At 49.6% G+C, this 24285-nt stretch overlaps 3 protein-coding genes across 8 annotated transcripts; 1 reads left to right on the top strand and 2 right to left on the bottom strand.

Moving 5' to 3' along the window:
* Nucleotides 1-1190: 1190 nt before the first annotated feature.
* Nucleotides 1191-5343, bottom strand: LOC120691541 (sphingosine kinase 1-like). 2 transcript variants are annotated; one of them, XM_039974631.1, is made up of 9 exons: nt 4837-5343; nt 3702-3839; nt 3506-3606; nt 3272-3344; nt 2960-3046; nt 2773-2850; nt 2584-2654; nt 1955-2257; nt 1191-1751 (listed from the first exon to the last, which is right to left on the bottom strand). In XM_039974631.1, exons 1-9 carry the CDS (start codon nt 5210-5212, stop codon nt 1425-1427), a joined length of 1554 nt encoding a protein of 517 aa, XP_039830565.1. In that variant the 5' UTR covers nt 5213-5343; the 3' UTR covers nt 1191-1424. The 2 variants fall into 2 exon arrangements, with proteins under 2 accessions (XP_039830565.1, XP_039830573.1); XM_039974639.1 differs by having other exon boundaries at nt 3702-3824; nt 4837-5340.
* A 3077-nt stretch (nt 5344-8420) lies between these two features.
* LOC120691521 lies at nt 8421-13909 on the bottom strand. Of its 5 annotated transcripts, XR_005682271.1 has the most exons (5): nt 12418-13909; nt 12217-12286; nt 10113-10634; nt 9910-9979; nt 8421-8913 (listed from the first exon to the last, which is right to left on the bottom strand). XR_005682271.1 is itself a non-coding variant. In XM_039974619.1 (3 exons), exons 1-3 carry the CDS (start codon nt 13731-13733, stop codon nt 9974-9976), a joined length of 1392 nt encoding a protein of 463 aa, XP_039830553.1. In that variant the 5' UTR covers nt 13734-13868; the 3' UTR covers nt 8421-9973. The 5 variants fall into 5 exon arrangements, 3 of the variants coding, with proteins under 3 accessions (XP_039830553.1, XP_039830535.1, XP_039830543.1); XR_005682276.1 differs by lacking the exon at nt 10113-10634 and having other exon boundaries at nt 12418-13868; XM_039974619.1 differs by lacking the exon at nt 10113-10634 and having other exon boundaries at nt 8421-9979; nt 12418-13868.
* A 7510-nt stretch (nt 13910-21419) lies between these two features.
* Nucleotides 21420-24086, top strand: LOC120695542. The gene is made up of 6 exons (XM_039978761.1): nt 21420-21785; nt 22258-22459; nt 23221-23343; nt 23433-23486; nt 23687-23733; nt 23924-24086. The coding sequence occupies exons 1-6, from the start codon at nt 21420-21422 to the stop codon at nt 23963-23965; spliced, it is 834 nt and encodes a 277-aa protein (XP_039834695.1). The 3' UTR covers nt 23966-24086.
* The last annotated feature ends 199 nt before the right edge of the window (nt 24087-24285 follow it).

Below are 24285 nucleotides of genomic sequence, written 5' to 3'. Positions count from 1 at the left end.
GAGATTACTATTCTCTGCTCCACGAATCTAGTAAGCCATCGTAAACGCAAGAAAATAAGATGCTGGCATCAGGCCAATCCCAGTGGAATGTTTCATATTGATGTTTTCAAGATAGCCACAAACAAAAAGACTATGAAACAATGGTTGAAACTACCTCTCTCAATGTATAATTTCATGTTGTGGTTTCCTAGGTTCTATGTTGCATTTAATTTCAAGACTCATAGAGTGTTGGTATTTGTGTAGAGAGAAACTGATTTTTTTTTCTTTCTTCTTAAATTCTATGCCATGCCATCATATAATCCTACATAGCATGCTAATTAATGTGCATGAAACCCCTGTGAAACTAGCATTGGGAGTGGCCTTAGCATCATACGTAGCACGAGAAGCCGGCCAGTTTAGTCCCGAAGTCTGCCGACGGAATTAAGCGAATTAACCCTCCTCCGCTCCACGAATCTGCTGGATTGCAGCTTGCGGCCAGAACCGAATTCTACGGGGAACCCATGCTTCCACTCTCATCTCATCCCTTGCTTGCGGCCGGGGCGACTCTGATCTCGCCCAGGGAAAAAAGATTCTTGTCATGTCTCATCGATCTCAGCAGGGGTACGCAAACGCAAACGCAAACGCACGCAGGGGAGGAAGCGACAATAATGCCCCGCCCCGCCGGCACGTTGCCGCGACGCAACAAGGCCACCAAGGGCGGCTGGTGGCTTTTCTTTCTTTACGACCAAGATCAGATCAGGCCCTCGCATCCGCCGCTGACCCGCGCGATGCCAAATCCTCCTCCCTCCCATCTGCTGTATCTGTTCGACGACTATTCCCGCATGCGAGAAGCCACGTTCATTCGCCAGGCCAGGACGGGGCAAAACCCACCCTCACCCATGGCGCTGCGTCCTGGTCCTGCCACGGCAAAAATCCACCGCTTTGCCTTTCACCGACTGACCCCTCACGTCACGTGCCCGCTGCTGCACTGCAGAGAACCTCGAGCAAGCAGCCACGCTTCCCACAGCAGCAGTGTGCGATCGTGTGAAGGTCAAGTGTCTTCTTTTTTGAGGGGCTCAAGTCTCTTCTTTGACAAGGCTCTCGCGAGCGCATTTGCATCGAGGTCCGTTTCGGACCTTGTAATTTCCATGGCGGATTTTAAAACACCAGCTTTGCAGGAAACTGAAAAGAAATTGTACCGGCCCTTGATGTGGTAGCAAACAGAAGTACAACGGGTCTTGCACACTTTCCATTTCTCCAAGTGCCAGTGAAGCAGTAGCTACGGTGGAAACAAAGAATCTTGACGGACAGACATCCTTGGCTCTTGCTTACATTGTGGTTTGGTGTGAGTATTTACACAGTACTACTATAACAAACGAGATAAATAAATGGCGGGGGTAATGAAGTGGAGATCACTAATAAATGGTGAAGATCCAAGAGCCGTGTCATCTCGATCTCGGGGAGAAGATGGTGGCCAGCCCCTGGTCCACCGTCAGCTGGATGGGCGGGCCGTACGCCATCAGGTGCTCCGCCTCGCCGCGGGACCCGTCGCCCCGCGCGATCACCTCCCCGTCCGAGTCGATGATGCCGCCCCTGGCGCCGCGGCCGCCACCCACGCGCAGGCCCGGCTCGATCCGTATAGCCTTCACCTTGAAGTACTCCACGTACGGCGAGTTCACGTACGCGCCGTCCTTCGTCTGGAACATGAGCCCAAGCACGTCCCACCGCGTGCAGTCCCTGATTATAGCTGCATCCAGGTACCCATCGGAGAACTGCAACGTGATAAATATAAAGATGAATCAGGCCATGGAGAGAAGGAGGCACACCCCAAAGGCAGTCTCTTAACTTGCTGATCATGAACATAAGCAGGAGAACTTGCTGATCATGAACATAAGCAGTCTGCTTTGGGTGCTGCCATGGCATCTTCACTAGCGAAAGGGACGTTTCCGAGCCAAACCGAAACGGAGAGATTGACCTCTGCTTTGGGTGCTGCCATGGCATCTTCACTAGCGAAAGGGACGTTTCCGAGCCAAACCGAAACGAATGGACCGCTCAGCGATCTCCATTTGAGATCAGCTTCTTCGATTGAGGGGCCTGGGTAACCAATCGTTTCGCCATTTCTGTCATTTGCTTTGTCTTCTTGGGTACCAGTGCTAACCCCATTCTGTTCAAAACTGGTAATTTGCTCCACGGGCTCACCAACTTCTTCGTATCCGGGGGCTGGAACAAAAAGGACACGCCCGTTGTACCGTCGCAGGTTGATCACGCGGAGAAGGATCTGAAATGAATTTGTATTGCACATGGCAGAGCACAGTTTCAATTTTTACAAACCCAAAAAATCCTCCAAAAGGGAATTACTTTCTTAAGTTGGAATGGCAAACTAAGTAAAATAGGAACGTTGAACTAAGTAGTTTAAGTAAGAAATGCATCTGTCAGGATGCCATCACGCTGATGTAGCTGGTAATAAGGCATCTTATTTCTGAAGGTTCTCTGTGTCATGCACTGATGCGGCGATAACAGTAAATAAAATCAAAAGAGGAGTTACATATGGATGCAAATAAAATCAAGTACTCGATACAATAGCTTTTAGGGTAGAAGGCATACATAAAATTCAAGGCGAGAGCTTCCCATCCATCTGTACTTCTCTGATTCAATATCAACATCAGCTACCAGACCTGCAGTTTGTAGATCATTTTCAGACTTTTGAAGTAAATTTTATTGCTAAAGAAAAGAAAGTGACAGAGTTATATCTGAGGAGGTTGCCAATAGAGTTAAAATCAAGCTAATACATACCCCATGTAAGCATCAGAACGCTAAAGAACCTTGTCTTTCCCTGCACAACAGAAGTAACATCAAGTGCGCGTCTGTGACCTGTGTAAAAGAAAGGAGCTGCATCAGCAATTGTTCACACGCATAAAGAGGAAGGGTTCTGAAGATAGATGACGTGGCTTCCCAGATGAAAACTGACAAAAATACTAACCCCTGATTATTGCAAATACGGCATTTGATATGGAGAACGGTTCACCAGCGGCATGCAATAAAGATTGTGCCATTCCATTTCCAGTACCTGTTGCACATGTAGTGTGTTAAAAGTGTACTCAGAACACTAATGGTAATAAAGTGCCAAATGCTACGATCTGAACAAAAAAGTAGAAAAGTTACAAGGTAAAAGAATTTAGCAACTGTTTTTGTAATAATTGCTGATGGGAATGAAACTAAGACAGCATAGTACTACTCACTAATGTGCATCATTGCATCAATGTGATAAGGAGCTGCTATGATAATAATGTACCTGCCGGGATAATCCCAAGTGGCATTTTTATTGCTGTTTCCCAGTCCTCCCTTTGCAGGAAACCATTAACAACCTGAATACAAAACAAAATAACAATAAGCAGAAGTGCCAAAATATAGCAAGGAGCCAAATAGAATCAACAATGCTCAAAACATCTGAAAACAGATTATTTTCAGACTGTAACAACTTGCATATAATTGCATTTGCAAAAGGAAATTATCATATTTTGGTAACCTCCACCAGGACACCATCTCCACTGACAGAAACAATCCCGTCATATTTTCTAAGATCCAGTGAATGCGCAATCTCTTGAGCATGAAGGCGATGCTTGGTTTCTAAACATGGTGCACAATTTGAAGTTAGATACAGAGTAACAGGAAATCACAATTATCAATCCAGAAATATGATACATATTACATACACCACAAACCTTGCATTGTATAAGAAATGCCAGCAGCTTCAATGAGTGGTAGGACATCGTTCTGGAAAATACTCCGACCGCTTCTCTTTCCACCATAAGGGTTCACTATAATGAACAGTCTCTTTGGCCGGCCTGAAGGAGTAATAGCTAAGAGTTCATTAATAGGTCGAACTAGTCTTTGAATTGCTTTGTTAATCTACTACAGTTTCCTGTCGGAGTGTAGAGAAGCACTAACAGATACCAAATAGAAATATGGAACACTTAGATCAGCATTATGAAATGGTAAAAAAAAAGTGAGCAGAAAAGGAGTCAGCTCAGATATTTTTCGTTGATATCTAATGCAATACTCAAGGGTGACATCAAACGGCAACAGTGACACTGAGAGTAACATTTGACCAAATCTGAAAAGAAAAATGGACCAACAAGGGAGGTACACATAACATTACAAAAATATCACTGCTGCATTGCATGGCATGAAAATGCATCAGATTCATTACAAAACTGTACGGTTCCTTGACTTAAACATCGAATTGAAAGCTCGGGATGATATTAAATGAAGCGCGAGCTTTGTGCACCATCAAGGACATGCACATTTGATCCCAACCATGGAAATTGAGCGGACTAGGCACAGAAGAAGCATCCATGGACAATTCAAACTCTGGGATTCATTGGCACGTTGCATACTACTGCTACATTTGTGCGTTGACAGTCACCAACTGTACAGTTGCACGCATACCAAGAAAGATTTGGAGTCAGGACAGTGCAAGCCTATGACAGTTACAATCTAGAACAATTTACTTCAACATATCATTGATGAATCAAATCAAAACGACTGGATGTGCGCTGCTGGTTTTGTTTTGTCTTCCCCCCTCACTATCAGGAATCAGGAACACTTTTTTTTCCTCCCAACTATCCAATGGAGTCAACGAATTCCAGAAGCCCGGCACGCAACCATCACCACGACCACCGAGCCGCCCCCCAATACTCAAAGTCTCAAACCACGCGATTGAATTAAAAAAAAGCAATAGTCGCGTGCGACTAAATCGATCGCGCCACGAGTCAAACGCTACTCGCCAGGTGCAGGGGAATCGAAATTATCAAATTACTAGTACTAGCAGAGTAGCAGCAGTGGGTTCTGAATTACCGAGCGAGGCGAGGCGATCCCTGATGGCGTCCCCCCACCTCTCCGCGGCGTCGTCGCTTTCCATCTCCATCACCACCTCCCCTCTCCTCCGGCTCCCGTCCCCTCCTCCCCCTTTGCCCCCGCCGCCGCAGGCCAGCGCCGAGGGCCGCTCCCCGCCTCCGCCGCCGCCCGCGGAAAAGGTCGCGACCCTGAGCTTCCTCCCCTCGACCCGGCACCCGAGCACCTCCGAATCCAGCTCCAGCCGCCGCTCCTGCCCCTCCCCGCCGCCGGCGGGGCGCCAGGTCAGCTCGCCGCCTGAGAGCGTGGCCTCCGCCGCGGCGCCGTTGATCCGCGCGGGCCCCGCCAGGGCCTCGGCCTGGGTCTGGGGATCGGCCATGGAATGATGAGGCGGAGCGGAGGAGCTTGTAGCTTGCTGGGAAGTATCGATGGGTGTTGGAAGCGAAGCGAAGGCCGCGGAGGTTTGAGAGTTTGGGAGGGGGGAGGAAGAGGGGTGACGTGGTGGGGCCGGGGGCGGTTAATATATTGTCGTTGGCGCCTTTCGTGTGGGAGTGTGGCGTATGGTGTATTGTAGTATTTGTAGGCAGTACGTTTTGTGTTTAAGAATTTTAATTATTTTTTAAAAAATAAGTCCAGGTAATTTAGGGTATTGGTGAGAGGTGCCTCCATTTATCTTCTAGAAGCACAGGCAGGATACCACGTGGAATTCTTCTGATTGGTCTTGGGCTCGTGGTAGGTAGGTAAAGTGGTGGGTGTCTTTTGCAATTCTTTTCAAATTGACAAAGGAGGATTAGTTGCCTAATTTGGCTTGAAGCAGGACAAATGAAGTTGAGTTTCCTGCTAGTTAGGACAATGAAGTCTTTTGCAATGCTATTGCTTAGCATCGTCTCATCTTCATTCATGCTAGTCAATTATTACAAAAAAAAGCCTCATGCTAGTCAACGATAGATGATCACTAGGTAGACATTTTTTAGTAGTACTTGTCACTCGGTACTTGAGACCCTGTATGGCTATGTGCATGCTAAGCGTACCTAGCCGAACGTTTAAACTAGTAGACAACGCATAAACCTACAAGCAAGCAACAAAACGTATACAATCAGCCCGTGCGAAGTTAGTTTTCCGGTGATTTAGGCATATTCTTGTGCGATCCATTCGTCTATGCATTATCATTGGCGTTGTGGCCCGTGTGTTAAACAAATGGATATATCTCTCAGCTAGTAAGCTAGAGCCACAGTCCGTTTTTTTAAAAGAAAAAGTAAGCTAGAGCCACAGTGCAGAGATCAGCCACAGCCAGTCAACCAGCCCCCCACAGTGCAGAGATCAGTGGTTGATGCCGATTCTTGGAGAGGTTTGGACCTCTTTGCGCAAACGTTTTGAAAAGGCGTAGAGCCGTGGGGCCCACTGGCCGCTGCCATGCTGCCAAAAAAAAACTCGCCGTACGAAGATTTATATGAAATAATTTTCAAAAAAAAAAGATTTGTGAAATGACAAAGAGGTAGATCTACGGTTAACCTGTGTAGTCACTCAGGATCAACGCATTGATTGGGTACATGAGCAGCAATTATAGTTGTGTCATGTGTCTTGTATGGAGAGGTGGTTTAAATTGGTGACCTGCATAGCAGTCCCCTGCTCGTTTTGACGGTTCGAGGACTCTCCTTCTGGACGATCTATCGGGGCTTTCAGAAGTAAAGCCTATAAACTGGAGGTCTTTCGAATGGAGGAGAGAAAAAAAAAACAGCTGACAGAAGCTGAATGAGCAGCGCTCCTGCCTACTTTTCAAAAAAAAAGCCCTGAAGCTGATGATTATTTAGTATTTACTCTACTGTCACAATCGCTGGTCGCCGGAGAATCAACCCCTTCGATGACGAACAAGTCGCTAGCTTTCATCCGTAGGAACGCGGCGCGGTCTCCACCACAGATAGCTTCTCCCGACGCAAACGAAACCGGCGCTGGGCATCCTTGCCGTCGCCGTCCGGGTTCTCGCTCCACAAGCTCGCTACGAGGAGCGCACGACAACGACGAGACGGTACGTCTCGGATACGCCGGCCGATGCGCGCGCGATCCCGGGTGTGGTCACGCATGACTTGTCCGGTTCCTTGCGACGCCACGAGCCTAGGATGCCTATCTACGGTACACACAGACTGAGAAGTACGCGGAATGAGGAGAGGTAAGGATCGAGATTAATCCATAGAGACTGTGCAACCTCTGCATTGTATATACTAGTAACAGAAAATATACTTGATCAGAGCTAGTGAACGAGAAACCAATCGACCTTTCAAACGATTGACTTATGTACCTCTGATGACCATTTTGTTACTAAAATGGCTGACATAATAATCTTGTCAGAACAGGTGACTTCCAGGCCTGAGTGGGAATTCGAGAGCCTGTTTGGATATCTTGTGTGCCTTGCTACTTTGTTGTTGCCGGTCTCAGTGGGGGTTTTATGAAGAGTTTCGTGACATTAAATATCATCAATTTTGTTGATGTGGCAAGGAGAGAGCAGTATAGAGTTTCATGAGATGTGAGGAGAGTTTCATCACCATGAAACTCAACTGGCACGGTTACCTAGTTCCTAGTCTGGATATCTGTGTGCATAAAACTCCCACTGAAACTGGCCTAAGAATGTGGATCTTTCAGGTCGAGGATGAACACCTCTGGCTCCATTTTTCCTATCAACTAACAAGCAAGTCGGGCAACCAACTATCGAAGCCCATTAGAAAGATAACAGTACAGTACATACAACTAACAAGCCGATGGTACACGGTAGTGGGTTACACACATACAAATCGTGGCGTTTCGTGCAGTTCACTCTACAAATCAACACCATTTGGTGCAAGGGGAAGCCGCTCCAATAAGGCTATATTTTTTTTGAACGACTGCAAAAGAAATGCTCTTCGGATTCTTAACCGAAAGGGAAAGGTAACAAAAGAAGATTTGTTTCTACCTTTATTTTTCCATCACAACGACGCCATTTAACATTTATCTTTCCATAAAGCTGTCTCCTGTCTGCACTTGGAACCATATATCAACTCTTTTTGCAAACAGAATATGCTTAACCATTCTTCCACAAAATGACCCAGAGGGCACCAGATCACTTTCCAGGCTGAATTGGCTCAACGGTGGAGCCTTGGCACAGGTTTGTCTACGGCTATAAGGTTGCAGCCTTGCAAGGCTCATAAATTAAAACCAACTTTACAATTGACCCGTACCTAATCACTGCCTCCTACGGTCGATGCCAAAGAATGTAGGGAAAATTCGATTCATGCCACCACAACTCCGTGAAATTGGGTTTCATGTTGAAAATCATGCCATTCAATAGCATGGATTTCAACATAAAATCTAACTTCGTGAAATTGTAGTGGCATGGATCCAACTGACCCAAGAATGTAACCCAAGAACCGATCAAAACATTACAATTGAAACAGAACGTTACCTCGTTTCAAAAAAACAGAACGTTACCGGGCAGCATGGCACTGACAATTCAGTGGTCATGTAAAGAAGCTCGCTCACAAGTCATAACAACCTTTGCTGGCCGGTCGAAATGCAGATTTTCCGTAAAGAAGATCACAAGTCACAACAACCTTTGGTGTCTGAAGACTGAAATGCAGATTTTTTTCCCATTCTTCCAGAAACACAGTTTTGGTTGCTCTACAAGATAGATTTACATGGGTACACAAAATTCTGCAAACTACTAAATCTTTCAATCATACAGAGACTTGGCTGACTGAATTCAGATGGACTCTGTGAAACAGATATCACCATATACAAAGCACATACTTAGGACATGCGAACCACAAAGTTAAAATACATTCTGATCCATATAGTTATATCAGTTAACACTACATACTCTAGCCTAAAAGATGCCTACTCTCTCCTGCATGATGCTCATCCTCTTCAGACTAGACTGCAATCTTATCTTCTTTAGCAATACATAACAGGCAGGTTGAGCCCAGTGAATCGAATATGGCTCTGCGGCAACGCTAGCCCATCTTTCAAGTGACATCTATCAGGACACTTTTCGTTGGCAAGCTAAATATTTGCTCTTGCCTCAACATACCGTGAGAGATCCATCCATCAACTCTAGAAATAAAAAAAAACAAGGTAAGCTTGTCAACAATGGCCAAACTAGAGGGTAACAAACAAAGAAAGTAGAAGACGAGAATAAAAGACAGAGGCAATGCCAAACCAATACATTAGGTTTCAATTGGTGCAAGTCAATCCCTTAATTAACTAAATCGGCACACTAATCATCCCTACCCTAGCTTAACAATGGTCCAATAACATCTGATAACGGTTTAGACTACGTGATCATCTAATTAATCACTTATCAGCCACGTCATATGACGAACCAAACCAATCATTAAGCTCAGATCAGTATCATTAATTTTTCCTGTAATTTTTTCCCTTTTCTACCCATGCCTATCCCTTAGCTTGTCAGGGTAGCCATGATATATAGTGTCGGGGGAAAATGATTGGAGCCGCCCAAATCGTGCCATCAATCGTCGTAATGCTACTGCTGCCATGCATCTTTTCTTGGTGTGGCATAAGATATTATCATGAAGCTTAAATTTCTAAGAAAGCCAAATTAGAGATTTCCTAAAAGTTTTTTGGTGGATTTTATATTTTTGACTCAGCAGTATATATGACAATTGTCATTAGTGAGATGATCATTACAAAGTCTAAACTGCTGTTAGGAGGCACTAAACTGTTGTTGGACCGAGGTGGGATGATTAGTGCACCGATTTAGTTCAGGGATTGATTTGCCCTAATTGAAACATAAGGGATGAATATTACACTTTTATGACAGTCAAGGATGAAAAGCACTCTTTTTCCTAAAGTAAAAGAATATGTGCACTAAGTAAAACAAACTAGAAAGGAAGAAATTCAAAAGGAACATACATCACATGAATAAGATGGCAGCCCACATCTTCTAATACAAAGCCATGGTTTTTATCTCAAGAAGCTATGGCATAATGATGGATTTGGTAGAACTAATTACATATCACAGGAACATGACATGGAAAATATTGCAAGTACACACATATAATAGCTGAATTGATCAAAACTAGGACTTACGCCTATCCACAGATTTGGCTTCACTGACCAATCAGGACTTATAGCTCCATGGAACATGAGTGCTTTATTCCTGAAAAAAAAACATAAGGAGAAAACATTAACTTTCCGAATAGAACAAAACAAACATGCAGCATCTCTAGCTGTCTTTCTAGCACATATAAAAGTAAATACAAATGTAAAAAATATAAACATCCTCAACGTACCAGTGGCCGTGGAAACAACAGGTGAAAATATGATGCACGAGCGTGTAAGGGCTCACTGGGGGGTTATCCTTGGGTATGGCTAGAGACCAGGCACCACTACCTAGATGGTAATGCTCAGTAAGTCTCTGGCAACATATTCCCGCCTGCCAGTCGTGTGGAATTCTATAATTGCAGGTGATTGAGTTGCCCGGAACAGAAAGGAAACCCTTGTTACAGGCTGAATTGGCTCAATGGTGAAGCCTTGGCACAGGTTATAAATGGAAACCAGAACTTTTTTTTTTTTGAAAGCTGAAACCAGAACTTTACAATTGACCCTGTACTTGATCACTGCATCCTACGGTCGATGCCAAAGAATGTAACCCAAGAAACTTTACAATTGATGAAACCAGAACGTTACGAGGCAGCATGGCACAGACAATTCAGAGGTCATGTAAAGAAGTTCACAAGTCATAACTTTTGCTGGCCGATCGAAATGCGGGTTTTCCTTAAAAAAAGATCATAAGTCACAACAACCTTTGCTGTCTGAAAATTGAAATACAGAGTGTTGGTTGCTCTACAAGATAGAATTACATGGGTACGCAAATTTCTGCAAACTACTAAATGTTTCAATCATATAGAGACTTGGCAGACTGAATTCAGACGGGACTCTGTGAAACAGATATCACAATACAAAGAACACATTTAGGACATGCAAGGTTATTGCCAACCACAAAGTTAAAATAGAGTCTGATACATATAGTTAAATAGGTGAACACTACATGCTCTAGCCTAAAAGACGCCTCCTATCTCCTAGGTGAACACTACATGCTCTAGCCTAAAAGATGCCTCCTATCTCCTGCATGACGCCCATAATCTTCTGACTATACTGCAATCTTATCTTCTCTAGCAATACATAACAGGCAGGTTGAAGCCCAGTGAATCGAATATGGCTCTAAGGCAACGCCAGCCCATCTTTCAAGTGACAACTATCAGGACACTTTTCGTCGACAAGTTAAATATTTGCTCTTGCCTCAACATACCATGAGAGATCATCCATCAGCTCTAGAAATAAAAAAAGGTAAGTTTGTCAACAATGGCCAAACAAGAGGGTAGCAAACAAAGAAAGTATAAGACCAGAATAAAAGAACAGAGGCAATGCCTAACCAATGCATTAAGTTTCAGTTGGTGCAAGTCAATCCCCTAATTAACTAAACCGGTGCACTAATCATCCCTACCTCAGCTTAACAATGGTCCAATAACATCTGATAACAGTTTAGACCACGTGATCGTATGATTAATTAATTAATCAATCTTTCAAAAAAGTTCATCTAATTAATCACTTATCAGCCACTTCATATGATGAATCGAACCAATCATTATGCTCAGATCAGTATCATTAATTTTTCCAGTAAATTTTTCCCTTTTATATCTATGCCTAACCCTTGCCATGGTAGCCATGATAGTGTCGGTGGAAATGATATGGAGTTGCCCAAATCGTGCCATCAATCGTCATACTGCTACTGCCATGCATCTTTTCTAGGTGTGGCCTAAGAAGGGGCAGCCTTCCAGGTAGTGTGAGCTACCATATGATTTTATCATGAAGCTTAAATTTCATAAGAAAGCCATATTAGAGAATTTCCTAAAAAAAAATTGGTGGATTTTATATTTTCGACTCAGCAGTATGACAATTGTTATTAGAGATAATCGTTACAAAGTCTAAATTGCTGTTAGGAGGCACTAAACTGTTGTTAGACTGAGGTTGGATGATTAGTGCACTGATTAGTTAGTTAAGGGATTGATTTGCCCTAATTGAAACATAAGGGATGGATACTACACTTTTAGTTTTATGACAGTTAAAGATGAAAAATATATTTTTTTCCTTAAGTAAAAGAATATGTGTACTAAGTAAAACAAACTAGAAAGGAGGAACACACACACACACACACACATCCATCTTCTAAAGCCCGCATCTTCTAAAGCCATGGTTTGTATCTCAAGAATCTATGGCAGAATGATGAATTAGTTGGCTTTGGTAGACATAACAGCTGCCACATATCACAGGAACATGACATGGAAAATATTGCAAGTCCACATAATAGCTGAATTGATCAAAACTAGGACTTACGCCTATCCACATATTTGGCTTCACCGACCAATCAGGTCTTATAGCTCTGTTGAACATGAGTGCTTTATTCCTGAAAAAAGCACAATGAGAAAACATTAATTTTCCGAATAGAACAAAACAAACATGCAGCATCTCTAGCTGTCTTTCTAGCACATATAAAAGTAAATACAAATGTAAAAAATATAAACAACCTCAACGTACCAGTGGCTGTGGAAACAACAGGTGAAAATATGATGCACGAGTGTGTAAGGGCTCGCTGGGGGATTATCCTTGGGTATGGCTAGAGACCAGGCACCACTACCTAGATGGTAATGCTCAATAAGTCTCTGGCAACATATTCCCACCTGCCTGTCGTGTGGAATTCTATAATTGCAGGTGATTGAGTTGCCCGGAACAGAAGGGAACCCCTTGTTAGATGAGACACACAAGGATCGATCACCAAGGAAGAGGGCATGCTCTCCGATGTCTGTTATAGGGATAACTCTTCCTCTAATAAGATCAGCAAGACTGTAAACTACTAGTTCTGTATATGAGGTGTCAGGAAAACCAACGAGCATGAGCTCTGAGCTGCATTCTACCAGGTTGACTCTGGTCATAGAGGAGACCACTGGGCAATCGGCAATAATCTGCACTGGCTGCAGAGATAGCAAGTGCGAACCCTCAACAATTGGTGTAGGCGGATCAATCTGCCAGATACTAACAATGGGCTCGTCACGAGACCACTTTGATGACACGCCGAACACTTTGCCCTGGAAAGAAATTGGTGGTACCAGCGAAATCGGGATCTTGCTAGCGGAGAGGGTCCAGCGCTGGTCACCGGCCGTGGCGTGGGCTGCACGGTGTCTCGTGCCAAAGGCTATCATCAGGGTGATGGTCCCGGCGACACCCACGGTAACGGCGGCACAAAGTCCCCAGAGGTAAAGGCGGAGCTCGCGGAGCTTGCAATCCTCGCTCATGTAGCGGTAGCGCTCCATCTGCTGCAGAAGAGATGACAGCGGTGGGAACTCGGCGATGTCGCCGGTGAAGGGGTGGAGGAGGCGGATGGTGGTGCCATGGTCCCGGTGCAGCAGCAGGAGGAGGAGGCCATCTACCGAATCGAGGACGATGTGGTCGTCAAAGAGCGGCAGGTGGATGCGGACGAACCTGCCCGTGGAGAGGCTGAAGAAACGTACGTACCCGCCGAGATTGGGGTGGCCGGGGTAGAGTCCGTGGCCTTCGGGCAACATCATCCACCGTCGCGGGTGGAAGCGCGGATCTACAATGCCGCGGCCACGCGGGCGGAGGGTACTCTTGGTCCAGTGGGAGCAGACGGCGCGGAAGCGGACGTAATCCAGCAGGTCGCCGGCCAGCACACGCCACCCTATAAGCTCCACCAGATCCTCGGCCAGCGAAGCCCATGGCCGCACTTCTTCACCATCACCGCCATCGGATCCGTCCCGCGCGAGGCGGCGGCACTTGCTGCAATTGCACGTGATTGTGGCGTCCCGGTCGCCTTCTCGTCTCGGCGGCGGCGGCATCCTGGATCGATTGATCCGCCGCAGCTGCCCAATCGTGAAACGTGAAGAACAATCTCGAGAGGTTGGACTGGTTTGGGGTTGGGAGCAGCGAGATCGACGACGAGATAAGGTTCCAAAGGGGACGGGTTCCTCCAATTATAGGATAGAACCCGACGGCCCGACCCGCCCTCTAATCACCACTCACCTGGATCCGTGTGGGGGATTCTGTACGGGGACGTCTATGGCCATGTTTGGTTAGGGGTAAAAAAAATTGAGTTAAATAAGTCTTGTTCAGATCACACCCATAAATTCTATAAACACAAAAAAAAAATATCACATCGAATATTTCGATACATGCATGGAGTACTAAATGAAGTCTATTTACAAATTTTTTTGCATGGATGGGCTGTAAATCGCGAGACGAATCTAATGAGCCTACTTAATCCATAATTTACAACAGTGATGCTACAGTAACCCACACCCATAAATTCTGTAAACACAAAAAATATCACATCGAATGTTTCGATACATGCATGGAGTACTAAATGAAGTCTATTTATAAAACTTTTTGCATGGATGGGCTATAAATCGCGAGACGAATCTAATGAGCCTACTTAATCCATAATTTACAACAGTGATGCTATAGTAACATCCGCTAATTATTAATTAATCATGAATTAATTAGCATAATTAGATTCGTTTCGCGATTTACAACCAATCTGTGCAAAAAGTTTTATAAATAGACTTCATTTAGTACTTCAAATTAACAAGATTCCAACGCAAAAATTTTTGCGCATGGTACACTAGCTGTTTTCGAACGTGTCCCCATGTGCTACTTAGGTCCATGAACTCGCAAAATCAAAATATGTCATTTTGAACTTGTTAAATTGTGCCACTTAGGTCGATAACCCCTGACGTGACGCCACGTGGTACGAATATATGCAAAAAAAACCATCCAAATTTGCCCACAGCTTCAGCACCCACCGCCGCCGCTTCGCCCCGCCAGCTCGCGCATGCTCCAGCGAGGAGCGGAGGGATGCCTAGATCTGCTCGGGCTCCGGCGAGGAATAGGAGGGAGGAGGAAGGGAAGGGCGCCGGTAAGGGAGTGGGCTCGGGATCCCGCCGCCGCTTTTTTCCATAGCCACATCCCAACCAAAAAGACCCTATCCATTTATATTTTTGTTGAAATTTTAGATGCACAAATTTAGATTCAATTAAAGTTGGTAACACGTAACCCGCTTCTAACACTGGATATGTTCTCCATTTCACCGATAAAGAACGAAGTCACATCGGTAAAAAAAATCACATTTATTTTTCCTTAAATTTTATTATAGTTTTATCGGTTCAAGTTATTGCTAGTGCCAAAAGACATTTTTAGAAGATATATAAGACATTGGCTGTGGGGCTGTGGCACCCTTTGGAAAACCAGGAAAGAAAAAACGGCACTGGCGAATATGCTAAAGTAAACTGTGTGAAGAACCGAAGAAAATAAGAGCGTAAAGACGCACGGTAAAATGGGCACTCCACCGCACGCTAGGATGATGCTAGCACAGTCACCAGCACAGTCAGCAACATCGTGCAGCTCATGTAGCGGTAGCGCTCGATCTGCTGCAGAAGGGATGACAGCGGTGGGAACTCGGCGATGTCGCCGGTGAAGGGGTGGAGGAGGCGGATGGTGGTGCCATGGTCCCGGTGCAGCAGCAGCAGCAGCAGGCCATCTAACGAATCGAGGACGATGTGGTCGTCAAAGAGCGGCAGGTGGACGCGGACGAACCTGCCCGTGGAGAGGCTGAAGAAACGCACGTACCCCCCGAGATTGGGGTGGCCGGGGTAGAGTCCGTGGCCTTCGGGCAACATCATCCACCGTCGCGGGTGGAAGCGCGGATCTGCAAGGCCGCGGCCACGCGGGCGGAGGCCGGAGGGTACTCTTGGTCCAGTGGGAGCAGACGGCCGTGGCCACCTTGCCACCAGAGTCGCCAAGGACGGCAACTACCAATCAGGCGGCAGGCGACGTCACTGGGCAAGACGTAGGTGTCATTTTGTCGAACACAAAACATGAGCGTCACGTACGGCTCCCTTGCCGCCACCTGCCCCACTGCCCACACCATCGCGGAACCGAAGCGGGTTGAACCAGTTGTTGTCCGCGCCCCACACCTCCTCGTCGTGGTGCGGTGCAGCATCGCGATCGGGATGGCTAGGACGGTGCCTGGCCTCTGGGCACTTTCACGCCGCACAGGTCCGCGTCCGCCGCCGCCAGCCACCCTCTTGTCGCCGCCGGCGTAAGCCTCGAGCACGAGGCCCAGCAGTCGGTGCCGTAACCACGGGCCTCCCTGGCGGCGTCCAGGCGCTCGTCGATGATGGCCATGAGCGTGTCCCGCACAGTGCGCTCCAGCTGCCACCGGCACACGTTGGCCTTTGTCGGCGCGTACTCCATGCCTGGGATGCGGACGCTGCCGGTGGCAGAGCTCCGTGAACTGCTGCCCGACGCCCCGGCCTCCACCGTCACCTCGCCGGCCGCCATGGCGCGCGCCTTCCGCAACCAGATCACCTCCCCACGCACGCCACCAGAGATGGGAGGGGTTGGACATGAGATCGGGGCGGTGGTCGCCAGGGGAGGCACGCTTGTGCAAAGAAGGAAATAATAAAGAACAGAGCAGAAAAGGGCCGGCAGTCGTGCACGGAAGGAAAGGAGATGGGGAGGGAACTGACGCAGCGTGATTGACGGGCGGGCAGGGTGGATACACGCGGGCGGGTAGAAAGTTTGCACGGCGAAAAAAAAGTAGCCTCAAAAGACAAAAACATTTTAGAAATAGCTGTTTTCATCGACCTCTCAAATTTTTTGCATCTAATGATCTGACAAGTGGGCCACCATGTGAGGAGTACATAAGAATTTTTCGAGTGAATTTTTTTTTTCAATTGTTTACGATCCTTAATAACCTCCGCAACACATCACCCTCCCCTGTCTCCTTCACCCCGCCGCAGCCGACGCCGCCGCAGGCCTCCTCCACCGCCACCGCCGCCCCTGCCTCCGGCGCTCTGCCGCCCTCGAACCCGGCGTGCGCCATCGTCCCCGACGCCGGCGCGCCCCCCTGCCACTCCCGCCGCCGCGCCGCCCCTGGCTCCGGCGCCCCGCCGCGCGCCGAACCCGTAGCAGGCCCGGGCTCACGCCGCACGCTCCCATCCCCACCACCTCCCCCTTCGACTGCCATCTGCTACCTCCCCCGATGTCATTCCGACGCCGTGGAAGAGGGGGCCGCGGGAGGGGGGGCGGAGGGTTCGGGTACGACCACCCGGCCAAGCACGTGCCGCACGAGGACTTCCCGGTCAGTCTCTGCTTACCCTCCGCCCGCTCCTCGCGTCTCCTGGTGTACAATTCATGTGCTGCTTCCAATTCTTTCGGTGACTCACTGACTCGTTTGGCTGGCTGATTACGGCGTATGAGCAGGACATCACCCTGCCGGAGATGTGCTTTAAGATGAGCAACGAGGAGAAGGCGCTGTTAGTATCCACGTTGCAGCTCGAGTGTTGAATAAGTCTGGCACGTTCTAGTTAGGATAGAGTTTGCTTTCCTTATCCGTTTCTTTCGGTTCGTTTGAGCCCGAGTCTATTGGGCGCGTCCTGTACAGGGGCTTGACGTGCGCGCGTTCGCACGGAGTCTGTTGGTTGAGCGAGTCGCAGGCACGTTCTGAGCTGGGGGATGGCGCAGCTCGCGATGGAGCGTGGCGCGCGGTGCGCGCGTCGTGGCCGGCATGGCCTGCATGTTTTGATCCTATATATAGCAAGGAAAACAGAAAACGCGGTGGTTTTTTTGGCCGCACCAAAATCCAGTCTCGTGTGTGTGTGCTTCTGCGTGTTTTGCCCGTTCGCGGCTTCGTCTTCCTCGACTCCGGCGACTGGCCCAACCCCGGCGAGGGTTGGAACAATTGGCATCAGAGCCGGGTTGAAAGGAAGGCGCGATGGTGGGGGGTCTGTGCCGCACGGCGGGCGCTCGAACACGCCGCCACGCCGCCGCCGCCTGTCGCTCTCCCCCACGCCGCGTCGAGGCCGAACCGGGCCGCAGATCATCGTCAGGCGCACGGTCAAGGAGGCCAACGCCACCGTCCAGTACCCGATGCTCACCCGCACCAACTATGAGGAGTGGGAAATGCTCATGCAGGTGAACATGGAGGCGGCCGGGATCTGGTACGCGATCGAGCCGTACGAGGGTGAGGAGGTGGAGTACCGCGACGACCGTCTCGCCTTGGCGGCCATTCTCCGCTCCGTCCCAACGGAGATGCTGCCCACGCTCCGTGGCAAGCGCACGGCGCGAGCCGCGTGGGAGGCCGTGAGGACGATCCGGGTCGGCGTCGAGCGTGTGCGCGAGAGCAAGGCCCAGCAACTCCGGCGCGAGTTCGCTGCGCTAAGCTGGAAGGAGGGGGAGTCCGCGGAGTATTTCTCCGTGCGCATCACCGGCCTCGCCAACAACCTTCGCGTACTCGGCGACAACATCTCCGACGTCGACATCGTACGCAAGATGCTCGACACCGCGCCCGAGCACCTGGAGCAGATCGCCGTCGCGATCGAGACCCTCCTCGATCTGAACGACGTCTCGGTCGAGGAGGTCACCGGGAGGCTGCGCGCCGTCGAGCAGCGTCGCCGCAAGGCGGCCCCTGTCGTGGACAGTCAAGGCCGGCTCCTGCTGACCGGAGAAGGGGAGAAGGGGAGCTCGAGCGGCTCGAGCGGCTCCGGAGGCTCTGGCGGCTCCGGTGGCGGCGCCGGAACAGAAGGGCCAGCGCATTGCGCGGGCGCGGGCGCGGCAACGGTGGCACTCGCCAGGCTGCCGGGCCGGGCGATGTCCTAGGCGGCCAACTCAAGAAGGGCGACAAGTGCCGGTACTGCGGGAAGAAGGGCCACTGGGCCAAGGAGTGCCGATCCCGGCTGCGTGATGAGGCCCATCTGGCTCAAGGCGAAGAAGAGGAGGAGTCCATGTTGATGGTGGCCACAGCAGAGGTCAACGCCACTTCTTCCCCCTCCCCGCCGATCTCCACAGCACCGCCGGCGGCGCCTGCTCTGATCCACCTCGACGAGAGCAGGCTCTTCGTCCAGCTGGGCGACAGCACCACGGAGAGTCGACCAGATGGATCCTCGACACGGGCGCCACCAACCACATGACGGGCGTGCGATTTGCTTTCTCCGAGCTCGACACCGGCATCCGCGGCACAGTCAAATTCGGCGACGGCTCCGTCGTCGGCATCGAGGGGCGCGACACCGTCCTGTTCAAGTGCAAGGGCGGGGAACATCAGGCGCTGGAGGGAGTGTACCACATCCCGCGCCTCACCGCCAACATCATCAGCTTGGGGCAGCTGGACGAGGAGAAGTACAAGTGGAGCTGTGAAGATGGAGTCCTCAGGGTCTGGAATATGCAACGTCGCCTGCTCGCCAAGGTGGTGCGCTCTGCAAATCGCCTCTACATCCTCAAGCTCGACATCGCAAGGCCAGTCTGCCTCGTGGCGCAGGGAGACGCGGCCTGGCTCTGGCACGCAAGGTTCAGCCACCTCAACTTCCGCGCACTCGAGAAGCTCTCTCGCGACGGCATGGTGTGCGGGCTGCCCCTGATGAACCACGTCGACCAAGTGTGCGACAGCTGCTTGGCCGGGAAGCAGCGGCGTCTGCCGTTCCCATCCGAGGCCAAGTATCGCGCGGAGAACAAGCTCGAGCTGGTGCACGGGGACATCTGCGGGCCGGTCACGCCGACGACGCCAAGCGGGAACAAGCTGTTCCTCCTCCTCGTCGACGACCTGAGCCGCTACATGTGGCTCATGCTCCTGAGCAGCAAGGACCAAGCGGCGGGAGCCATCAAGCGCTTCAAGGCGTGTGCGGAGGCGGAAGCTGGGCGGAGGATGCGCACACTGCGCACTGACCGCGGCGGCGAATTCACGGCGCACACGTTCGCGGAGCACTGTGCCGAGCAAGGGATCCAGAGGCATCTCACTGCGCCATACACGCCGCAGCAAAATGGCGTGGTCGAGAGGAGGAACCAAACGGTGATGGGGATGGCCAGAAGTATGATGAAGGCCAAGTCGTTGCCGGGCTGGTTTTGGGGGGAGGCAGTGAACACTGCCGTGTTCCTCCTGAACAGAGCTCCAACACAGAGCGTCGCCGGCAAGACTCCGTTTGAGGTATGGCACGGTGTCAAGCCCCCAGTCCACTTCCTCCGCACATTTGGCTGTGTTGCACATGTGAAGAACGGCAGCCAGCGTCTCGCCAAGCTCGACGACAGAAGCACGCCCATGGTGTTCGTCGGATACGAAGCAGGAACCAAGGCGTACCGCTTATACAACCCGGCGTCGCGGCGCGTTCACGTGTCGCGTGATGCCGTGTTCGAGGAGGAGTGGAGCTGGGAGTGGGGCACCGAGAAGGGAGCTGGACCCGACAATGACGTCGAGCCATTCTAGGTGGAGTACATCACCATGGCGCCGGTGGGGCAGGGAGGCCCTGCCACGACGTCCCCAACCTCGACCCCAAGCCCTGCGACACCGCCCGCGCCCACGACGCCGCCTACACCAGTCCCTGCGCCTGCACCAGCGATCGAGTTCGCCTCTCCTCCAACCGGGGAGCTCGATTTGGACGTCGACCACAACGACGACGCTCCTCTCCGCTTCCGCACTATGGACAACATTCTCGGGGCATCCTCGCCTCCAGGACCTGCAGAGCGGGAGGTGGCAGAGGAGCTCATGGTGGCGATCGGCAACGAGCCAGCAACGGCTGAGGAAGCCAAGCACATCGCGGAGTGGCGTGACGCGATGATTGAGGAGATGGCGTCCATCGAGCACAACCAGACCTGGTCTCTGGTGGACCTGCCGGCGGGACAGCGCGCGATCGGCCTAAAATGGGTCTTCAAGATCAAGAAGGACAAGCACGGGAACATCACCAAGCACAAAGCCCGGCTCGTCGCGAAGGGCTATGTCCAGCGCCAAGGGATCGACTACGAGGAAGTGTTCGCGCCGGTGGCCAGGATGGAATCTGTGCGTGTGCTTCTGGCCGTGGCTGCTCACAAGTCATGGTCAGTACACCACATGGATGTGAAATCGGTGTTCCTCAACGGCGATCTGGCAGAGAAGGTTTATGTGCAGCAGCCGCTCGGTTTCGTCGCCGTTGGGCATGAGCGCAAGGTGCTGAAGCTGCACAAGGCCCTCTACGGCCTCAAGCAAGCGCCGCGCGCATGGAATTCGAAGCTCGACGGCAGCCTGCTCGCGCTCCGTTTTGCTCGGAGCGAGTGCGAGCACGGACTGTACACACGTGGCGACGGCGAGAAGCGGCTGGTGGTGGGGATCTACGTCAACGACCTCATCATCACGGGCGGCTCCACCGAGGTGATCAGCGAGTTCAAGGAGGAGATGAAGTCGTTGTTCCGCATGAGCGACCTCGGGGTGCTCTCCTACTACCTGGGGATCGAGGTCAGGCAGGGGCGCGCGTGGCATCGAGCTCCTGCAGGCTGCCTACGCCAAGAAGATTCTGGACAAAGCGGGCATGGGAGCCTACAACCCGTGCGCAACGCCGATGGAGCCCAGATTGAAGCTGTCAAAGCAAAGCACTTCACCGGCGGTCGACGCAACTGAGTACCGCAGCTTGATCGGGAGTCTGCGGTACCTAATGAACACAAGGCCGGACATGGCGTTCGCCGTGGGCTACCTGAGCAGGTTCATGGAGGACCCAAGGTAGGAGCACATGGCGGCGATGAAGCACTTGCTCCGGTACGTGGCTGGCACGATTGACTACGGCTTGGCGTACACCAGCAACGCCGAGCTCAACCTCGTCGGCTACAACGACAGTGACATGGCCGGCGATGTCGACGACCGGAAGAGTTCGAGCGGCATCCTCTACTTCCTAGACGGCAACCCGGTAGCGTGGCAGTCGCAGAAGCAGCGCGTGGTGGCATTGTCTTCGTGCGAAGCAGAGTATATCGCCGGGGCAGCAGCAGCTTGCCAGGGTGTCTGGCTCCGGCGGCTGCTGCAGGACGTGGTGGGCGCCGGCGTGTCTCCACCTCAACTCAAGATGGACAACCAGTCCGCGATCGCCCTCAGCAAGAATCCGGTACTTCACGATCGTTCTAAGCACATTGATACAAAATTCCACTACATTCGTGAATGCGTGGATGGCGGGGCGGTGCGCCTGGCGTTCGTGAGCACCCAAGGGTAGCTCGCGGACATCATGACGAAGGCGCACGGGAAGTCCAAGTTCCAGGAGCTTCGCGAGTTGATCGGCGTCATCAAGCTGAAGTGAACGGCGCCAGATCTTAGGGGGAGATTGTTGAATAAGTCTGGCACGTTCTAGTTAGGATAGAGTTTGCTTTCCTTATCCGTTTCTTTCGGTTCGTTTGAGCCCGAGTCTATTGGGCGCGTCCTGTACAGGGGCTTGACGTGCGCGCATTCGCACGGAGTCTGTTGGTTGAGCGAAGTCGCGCGGCACGTTCTGAGCTGGGGGATGGCGCAGCTCGCGATGGAGCGTGGCGCGCGGTGCGCGCGTCGTGGCCGGCATGGCCTGCATGTTTTGATCCTATATAGAGCAAGGAAAACAGAAAACGCGGTGGTTTTTTTGGCCGCACCAAAATCCAGTCTCGTGTGTGTGTGCGCTTCTGCGTGTTTTGCCAGTTCGCGGCTTCGTCTTCCTCGACTCCGGCGACCGGCCCAACCCCGGCGAGGGTTGGAACATCGAGGGGTTCTGGAGGACTTCCTGCTACCACCTAGAGGAGGATGCTCCCAAGAAAAGTATTATGACTGAACTTATCACGGCTTATCTTTTTGTTCATCATACTTATGCGTGATGATAGGTAGTGCTCCTTATCTTCTGATATATAGCTTCGCTGCTTGCTTGCTCGAAAGTCAAGATTTTCTCTAAACCTGTTGGGTACAGAATCAGCCCTGTAAAGTATTTGGAGGCAGCAGTTTATGTTTCTTTCAAGTAGTTGGTTGAAGAATTGGGTTAAAGCCTCAAACTAATTGTGCTGAAGCTGTCAAACTTGGTATAACCATTCTCGAAATATGTTAGTAGATTAGTCGATTCAGTATTTGTCCTTTTGCTAGTACCTATATTAGTGAGTGTCCTTCTATTTGTTTTTTTTTTGTAATCTCTATTGTTCTACTTTTGTTGATTGGAAAGCTGGATTCTCCGGCTTCATTCCGTTTGTACCCATACTATATTATGATAGTGGATCCCTTAATCCTGTTTTTTTTTTGGCATTTAGGAGCTTGACACTTTTCTTGTGTACTGTTTTGGCATACAATTGGCTTGTGGAAAAAAATTTCACGAGCGATGCTGGATTTGTTATCTTCTGTACTAGCTGCAACTAACAATTCAGCATCTTATAAGAATATTTTGATTTTTCATTACTAGCGTCTTTTACCTTGTTCTGCTAATTAATTTTCACCGTCATCTTTAGGCATTCTTTTATTTTTCATCCTGTTTTTTTTTGCGTTGGTCCTTTTCTACCTTTTTAAGTTTAGTTACGTATGATTTAATATGTTGTCAGAGAATGAAGACAAAGAGATTGAAAGATTTTCTGATAGGAAACGCAAGACACATAACAAACGTGAAGCTGTTGCATCATATCTCAAACTAACACCTTCAAATTTCCCTGCTGAACTAGTACAAGGTACTGTCTTGAACATATTTCTGTACAGTGAAATTTGTTGTCAGCTCTACGTTTCCAGCATAGTAACCATGATATTCTGTTCCTTTTAGGTTCTAGAAGGGGGCAAGTAAGCAACAAGAAACTCCGCTGGGATAAAGATTCAGGTTTGACAACTTCCACAGAATTAAGGGATAATACCCTTTTTACTTCTTCATGAAATAGTATAGTACTTGAGAAATCTCCTTTTCAAGACTTTATTTCCTGTAGCGTAGCACAAATAACTGAAGGGAAACTTGCTACTGCTAGATGTTACTCAGTTATACTTCATTCTTTTTAATGTGGATTCTACCTTTTTGTTTGACAGATGAGCATGCTTTTGAAGTGTTTGAGAAGCTTGAAGAGAAACACAAGGCAAGGCATCATAATCATCTCTTTTTTTCATATTGTTGTTTAACCTTTGTATATAATGTTCATTTGGCGAGCATGTTTGAATTTTGTTCGTATCATCCCTGGCTTGGAAATTTGACTATTTGTCACCATCATACTATCAACCTTTTGCCAACAAGAGAAGTGTTGACACTGTTTTTTGACACGTGTCAAGGAAGGTGATTTCGGTGAAAGAAAGGTGGCCGATTCAAAATAAACCAAAAGATGCACAGAGTTGGAATCGGCCGATGGAGCTCGTCCGATGGACCAGAGGAATATTCTGCGAAGATGCTGATCCGCCAGCTCTGGTGCTCGGCCGATGGGAAGTTGCCGATGAAGTCAAGGAAGGAGAAGAGGATCCGGACTCTACGAAGATCTTGATGATTCGGTTGTAATATTTTAAGTAGCTTATCTTTTAGATAGTCTTTTCTTTAGGGTCAAGTAATGTTTGCCGTAATCGGCTAGAACTTGATAGCGCTAGGCTATATATATCAGTTGTAAGGGACCGGAAAAACTTGATACACATCCAATTAAACA

This window comes from Panicum virgatum, chromosome 2K, assembly GCF_016808335.1.
Source record: "Panicum virgatum strain AP13 chromosome 2K, P.virgatum_v5, whole genome shotgun sequence".
Lineage (NCBI taxonomy): Eukaryota > Viridiplantae > Streptophyta > Magnoliopsida > Poales > Poaceae > Panicum > Panicum virgatum.
This window is presented reverse-complemented; position numbering and strand designations above follow the sequence as displayed.

Bases quoted from the DNA above. Each gene is read 5' to 3' on its own strand.
- LOC120691521 (XM_039974601.1), bottom strand. From the start codon at position 13,733: ATGCCGCCGCCGCCGAGACGAGAAGGCGACCGGGACGCCACAATCACG. The intron at 12,287-12,417 runs GTACGTTGAGGT...TGCTTTTTTCAG, and splicing joins TGTTGTTTCCACAGCCACTG to GAATAAAGCACTCATGTTCA. The intron at 10,635-12,216 runs GTAAGTCCTAGT...TTCAATTTTCAG, and splicing joins AGCCAAATATGTGGATAGGC to ACAGCAAAGGTTGTTGTGAC.
- LOC120691541 (XM_039974631.1), bottom strand. From the start codon at position 5,212: ATGGCCGATCCCCAGACCCAGGCCGAGGCCCTGGCGGGGCCCGCGCGG. The intron at 3,047-3,271 runs GTACATTATTAT...CATGTGCAACAG, and splicing joins ACTTGGGATTATCCCGGCAG to GTACTGGAAATGGAATGGCA. The intron at 1,752-1,954 runs GTCAATCTCTCC...ATCACGTTGCAG, and splicing joins TGGCAGCACCCAAAGCAGAG to TTCTCCGATGGGTACCTGGA.
- LOC120695542 (XM_039978761.1), top strand. From the start codon at position 21,420: ATGGCGGCGATGAAGCACTTGCTCCGGTACGTGGCTGGCACGATTGAC. The intron at 22,460-23,220 runs GTATTATGACTG...ATATGTTGTCAG, and splicing joins GGAGGATGCTCCCAAGAAAA to AGAATGAAGACAAAGAGATT. The intron at 23,734-23,923 runs GCAAGGCATCAT...ACACGTGTCAAG, and splicing joins AGCTTGAAGAGAAACACAAG to GAAGGTGATTTCGGTGAAAG.